Source organism: Arachis duranensis, chromosome 10, assembly GCF_000817695.3.
Source record: "Arachis duranensis cultivar V14167 chromosome 10, aradu.V14167.gnm2.J7QH, whole genome shotgun sequence".
Classification (NCBI taxonomy): domain Eukaryota; kingdom Viridiplantae; phylum Streptophyta; class Magnoliopsida; order Fabales; family Fabaceae; genus Arachis; species Arachis duranensis.
Genome location: NC_029781.3, coordinates 70,220,929 through 70,227,125, shown reverse-complemented (window position 1 = coordinate 70,227,125; position 6,197 = coordinate 70,220,929). Strand labels below are relative to the sequence as shown.

The window sequence follows — 6,197 nt, the reverse complement described above, 5'->3', positions numbered from 1 at the left end:
GATAGTTTAGGAAGCGATGTTAAGAACCTTTATTCGAACATCAAAGCTGCATCTGCAAATGCTGTTAATCAAAGTGATGAGGTAACTATCATTTCCTCAATTTGTTGTGTCACCATTTTATGCATTTATTTGGCCACTAATATCATTTCAACTTTCTCAATAAATTACCTTGATTTGTATGGTATTCATATTCATATTTAGGTGCTGAAGTGGGTAGAATTTGCAGAAGCTTTCCCCCTCACCCTCGAATCAAACTTCGAGAATCTCAAGACATTGAATGATGAACTGTCTGTAAAGTCTGTGCTACTGGGAAATGGATTGAAAACCTCTGAAGCTGATGTTATAGTGTTTTCGGCGATTCATTCCTCCGTGGTATCTACGTTCTCATATTTATAGTATCTCTATGCTTTTGCTTAATTTGTTTCGATGATGTATCTAGTGGAGATTGATTTATTTTATCTTACTATTTCTTTGTAATTTGTACTAAGGCAAAGGTGATGATTTTGATATCAATTAATAGAACAGAATAAACATGAATATTGAATTGAATAATGTTAAAAACACCATATTGAGAAATCTGCCAGAATGAATATTGAATTGAATTGAATTGAATTGAATATTGCCAGATCAACCTTTCAAATCCAAACAAGGAAAAGCTGCCACATGTGTTGAGATGGATGGATTACATCCAGGTAATGCTTGCACCTTAAGTATACTGCAACTAAGTCATACATTGTATTCATAGGTGGTTGCTGTCACAACTTTAGCAAATTTTAGGCATCTTTGAGTGACTACTTGTGAAATGTGGTAGACATGTTGCAGTTGGACTTAGATGAAGTGTGCTTTATACTTTTATAATCATTTCTACAGCATATAAAAAGGTAAAATGATAATTGTCCCTTGAAATAGTACTGGAAGTAGGTAACGGGGACCTTGTGACTAGGAATTTGGTGATTCCTTCTTGTGATGTGATAGGAAATGTTCAAATATTATGTTTTCTACACTCTAAGTCTTAATTTATATGTAATTTCAAGTTCGCTAGCATATCTCTACCTAAGGTAATGATAAATTTTATTGTTGGAAACTTTAATGGTTTTGCTAGCTATGAAGTAAGATAATCTGAAAATTGGTTACCCTTTGTGTTTACTGAGGAAACTCCTTCTCTAGTGCATCATTTCTTCTGTTATTTAAGTTTTCTGAAGATATAGATCACCGTGTTGATGAAATAGTACAAAAACTCTATAGATTACCGTGTTGATGAAATATTCCAAAAATTCCTTCAGTATGATTTTAGAATGTCTCCTTCATTGGTGAACTGTTTCAAGCCATGTGAGTTTGCACAAAGCATGTACTTTTATTTCATGTATGCTCTAACTTTTGAAGCAACATCAACTGTTTAGTGTTTATAGTTCTAACTGTGTTGTTCTTTCATCAGCACAAGGAGGACTTTGTAGGTTTATTTGAGAAAATACCATTGCAGAAGCCTGAATTTGAGCCTCCAGTAAATGTGAGTCTCTGGTCCTCTATTACTTAGTTATTTGTTTATAGACTTAATAACTGTGAGGCCTAAGGTGAAAAACTAAAGTAGGTAAAAATATTGTGCTTGAAGGCACTTAATTGTCCTTTTCATTTACTTGTATCCTTTAGATCCCAAAAAGCTGTTAAAGAACTTACTAAATAGATAAAAGAAAAATGGGCCATGTTACACTTTACTTTAGGCTCTTGAAGGTGCTCCTTATAATTTTTTTCTTAAAAATAAATAATTCAGCTGGGTCCAAATTTATAATGAATTTTATGTGCTAGCATGGCACTCAATATGGCCCAACAATTTTCTGATGTGGCACTCTATCGCCATTAAGCACGGAAAAATCATGTATATTTTGGGACTCAACCAGTACTTTATAATAATATCCGTAAATATTTAATTGGATTTGTTAAAATAAGGAAATCTTGGATCACTTGCATCATGTTTTAGCTTTGCGGGTGATGTTTTGATATTTAAATTAATTGGGTGCTAAGTTCCTGAAATGTACTTTCTTATTGTTTGCAACTGCTCCTGGCTCCTTATATAAATGCTGAAACAGTAGGAGCAGAAAATCTATAAGGCTTTCAATGAGTCTGTTATGTATCTCATGAAAGTGAAAACCAGACCTTAAAAGCTAGCTGTTAAGGGGGAAGAACCACTCTCCTTAAATGTAACATCAAGCATCCCATACTACCCGATGTAGGTTTTGGACACCCCATAATACCTAAATCCTTAACAGAGTCTCTTGAAACCATGTTCATAAGTTCTATTATTTTCTTAGCTTTTTCATTATCTAGATTTTTTTGTTTGCAGGTAACAAAACCAGCTGTTACTTCGGAAGCTGATTCAAAATCAACCAAAACTGAGCAAAGTGTAAAGAATGTTAACAAGAAAGAACCAGACACAAGCAATGGCAAAAGCAAAGCTGATGTGTGTGTGTGTGTGTGTGTGTGTGTGATATAATAATATGGAGTTATGCTCTTATTTTCTTCCACAGGATAGCCTTGATAATGAGATATAATAATATGGAGTTATGACTTGTGATATAGGACAATGACGAAAAAAAATTTCTGCTGAAAAACAGAGTGCCAGCTATTTGCTGTTGTACATTTTGGCTATAAATATATATATATTTTAATGATAAAATTTTCCAGATAATGATCCATTTTGACCCACATATATTTTATTTGTGAATTAATATTTTAGTTGGAATTTGATTTTAAATACTAATATAGTTCTAGGTTCGATCCTTGATATATAGAAGATTGAAAAAGCTGGTACATGGTTAACTTTGTGAGTTTGATATATTTTACCGGAGAAGATTAAGTTTCAAAGTGCCAATTCCTGTTACCAGTTCCCTATAATTTTCTTGTGGCATACTTGCATCTTAATGCAATTGCTTCACTCTGGATTTACATTTATTTTATTTCTTTTCAGGGCACTAAGGGAAAGCCAGCAGGAGACAAAGAATCTACAAAAGTCAAGGCAAAACCTGCTGAAGAACCTACAAAAGTCAAGGCAAAACCTGCTGAAAAAGAAGTGCCTGAGAAAGACAATGAACTTAGCGTCAGTTTACTTAATATTCAAGTAGGACTAATCCGCAAAGCGGGGAAGCATCCATCTGCAGATAGGTTCTGGAAACAAACTTGCTTTTAACAAAAATAAACCTTTAAAATTTAGCAGAATGTTGAAGTTATGAATATATTTGATGCTTCTTTAGTTCAATTTGTTTGAAACCTGTTTACATGAAAAATAATATCAATGAAATTAAATCATGCAGTTTGCTAGTTGAGGAGATAGATGTTGGGGAAACAAAATTGCGGCAGGTTGTTAGTGGTTTGGCAAAGTATTGTAGTCCCGATGAGTTGACGGTAATGGATCCATGCTTTCCTTGTATGATGAGATCTGTTGTATTCATTTTTAGTTGTGATTTTACATGTTCTTATGTTCCTTTTGTTTCGTGTACTGTACAGAATCGGCTTGTTGTACTTATTACAAATGTCAAACCTGGAAAACTACGGGATGTGATGTCTGAAGGACTGGTATTTATTTAATTTTATCATGCTTATAATTTTTACATTTGTTGTAGTCGAAGTCACCAAAAGGCTGGCACTAAGCCGAGGGCTGAGGTGCTAGAACTGTGGTCAGTTGGGATGCTGCCCATTACATGCTCATTGATTGCCTTATGCCTTTCTGGTTCAGAGAAGGCATCCGTTTAGCACCCTACTGTAAATTTAGAAACTGAAAAATGGACAGTGGCCTAGCTTACTAATATAATGATGGATACTAAACGGCAGAATATAATCATACTACATACATATTATATTTATATTTAAATATATTTAAATATATGTAACTTAAATACTGTAATATTTGTATATTTATTTTTATTATGAATGTGATGCTTCATGCTTCATCACTTAATTCATATGTAAATTACTAACTCAAATACTGCATATTCTTTTTCATGTTAATGCCTTTCTTGAAAGAAAAAAACAGGGGGTAGAGGGGAGGTTTTTATTTGTGTGTGTTTTGGGGGGGCATAAATTTCATGGTGTTCTAACTCATAGCATTAAAACTCCCTGGCACCATAAGCCACATTTTGGGTTTGACTACCTTATATATTCTCAGTCTGTATCCTCTGATGGTCAATTAGTCATAAGGATTGTGTATATATTTGTCTTCTCTTACCAGGTATTATGTGCTTCTAATGAAGATCACAGCAAGGTGGAGCCCTTGCTCCCTCCACAAGGAGCTAAAATAGGGGAACGTGTTTCCTTTTCTGGGTAAGTTGTTCATAACATCTCTGACCAGACAGTGTCACTTGGTCTGGAGATCTCACTTGAATTATGATAATAATAATAATGCCGACTCAAGTTTCATTTTGATCATCGCCTTGTCATCAGCCCAAACGGAATATGGAAATGGACAGGGATAATGGAATTGCCGCCACGTCCATAGATAAAACCTGACATATGCATGTTTCTCTTGTTCCTTATAACTAGTGTGTACATTATAGTCCGTTTTAGAAACTGGTTATTAGCAATTGTTTGTAGTACGTTACATACTATGTTGTTTTCCTTGGGATACAATTTTCATGAGATATTTGATCTTGCTTAAACTTTTGATTCTTCAAATCTAGGATTGATGGTAAGCCAGAAGATGTACTTAACCCAAAAAAGAAACAGCTTGAGAAGATCACACCGGTATTGCACTTTACTGTCTAGTTTCAATGTTTGAAAATTATAATCTTATACTTGGGAAGTTAATTAATTATGTTATTGTGATGGTCACGGATATTTTGTGCATGACAGAATCTCTTCACTGATGAGAAGGGTGTGGCCACATTCAAGGGAATACCATTTATGACATCTGGTGGACCATGTACGTCATCCATTGCCAAGGCAACTATTAAATAATAATAATGATGAAGTCTGAAGATATGCCGCATTCATTGTTATTGATTACTCATAGATTGTCTGGTACCGCAAAATATTTTAGAAGTTTTGAACTAGTACTAGGACGTGAACAAAACGCAACTTCTCTACAAGTTTTTGTTGCAGATGTATAACAGGGTATTAAATGCGACATGTATGATTTTGGATCAAGGAATGGAAAATTAATATTGTAACATTTGCTCAGATTTATAATTTTAAAATAATAAAAAAAATTTTAATAGAAATCTGACTTTCAGATTTCTATTTAAAAAAAAAACATAAATCTGATTTTCAGACAGCAAAATACACACTTTTTCTTCTTCAATATTAAAAATAAGAAGAGTAACATTTTATGCTATAAAAAGCATATCAATATCAATGTGTAAGGAGCAAAACCATCCGAAGATTGTAAGAATTCATTTTATATAATAGATTTGCTACACGTCTAAACAATATTGCTATTTAAATTTAATTAAGTAGACACAACACTAACAAAAACCACTAATTAAAAAGAGCGTGACTACATGCGCATACATCATTTTTTCAACCAAGACATTTACGTTCGGGACTTTATGTTATCATAGTTGTCTTTTTCTTTTTCGTGTTCCTCTCCCTCCTCCTTCACGTGTTTCTCCTCATTGTCATTCTTTTGTTGCTGTTGTTATTGCAATAGAAGGTAAGGAGAAAGAGTTTTGAATCGTGTATAAGGAGAAAGAGTTTTGAATCGTGTAAAACAACGAGTCCAAATTTATCTTAATTCACTCAGAAATGAACCAAAATTACATAATGAATTGCAATACAATTAACTCAAAAATGAACCGAAATTACAAAATGATTGCGACACATAAACTCAGTTCGAAAACAAGACTGAATCATGAATAAAAACATATTCAAAATCAATTTTGGATCAGACAATATCATTAATATGTTTTTTTTATATTTTCTTCTTTTATCTTAGTTTTATTCCTCTCAATAGAGTAAATCAAGAAGAATTCTGAAAAAATGAAATAAGAAGGAGTAGATGAAGATGAAAAAGAAGAAGAAGTAGTAGAAGATGAGGAAGAAGAGAAGAAAGAGTTTTGAATTGTGCAGAACAACAAGTCCAATGCACCTTAATTTGCTCAGAAATGAAGCGAAATTATATAATGGACTGCGACACAATTAACTCAGAAATAAACCGAAATTACATAACAATTGTGACACAATTAACTCAAAAATGAAACGAAATTACATAA

At 33.2% G+C, this 6,197-nt stretch overlaps 1 protein-coding gene across 1 annotated transcript in view; it reads left to right on the top strand.

The window, feature by feature from the left end:
• The window catches only part of LOC107470176 (uncharacterized), a 5,533-nt gene extending 375 nt beyond the window's left edge, over window positions 1-5,158 (top strand). Inside the window, exons 2-12 of the mRNA XM_016089561.1 lie at window positions 1-81; window positions 202-372; window positions 627-692; window positions 1,436-1,507; window positions 2,339-2,455; window positions 2,963-3,156; window positions 3,306-3,396; window positions 3,499-3,567; window positions 4,220-4,311; window positions 4,668-4,731; window positions 4,840-5,158. The exon at window positions 1-81 is cut by the window's left edge and continues 12 nt beyond it. Of these exons, the coding sequence (XP_015945047.1) occupies window positions 1-81; window positions 202-372; window positions 627-692; window positions 1,436-1,507; window positions 2,339-2,455; window positions 2,963-3,156; window positions 3,306-3,396; window positions 3,499-3,567; window positions 4,220-4,311; window positions 4,668-4,731; window positions 4,840-4,944 (1,122 nt within the window). The 3' untranslated portion in view covers window positions 4,945-5,158. The remainder of the gene's footprint in view (window positions 82-201; window positions 373-626; window positions 693-1,435; window positions 1,508-2,338; window positions 2,456-2,962; window positions 3,157-3,305; window positions 3,397-3,498; window positions 3,568-4,219; window positions 4,312-4,667; window positions 4,732-4,839) is intronic.
• Window positions 5,159-6,197: the final 1,039 nt, after the last annotated feature.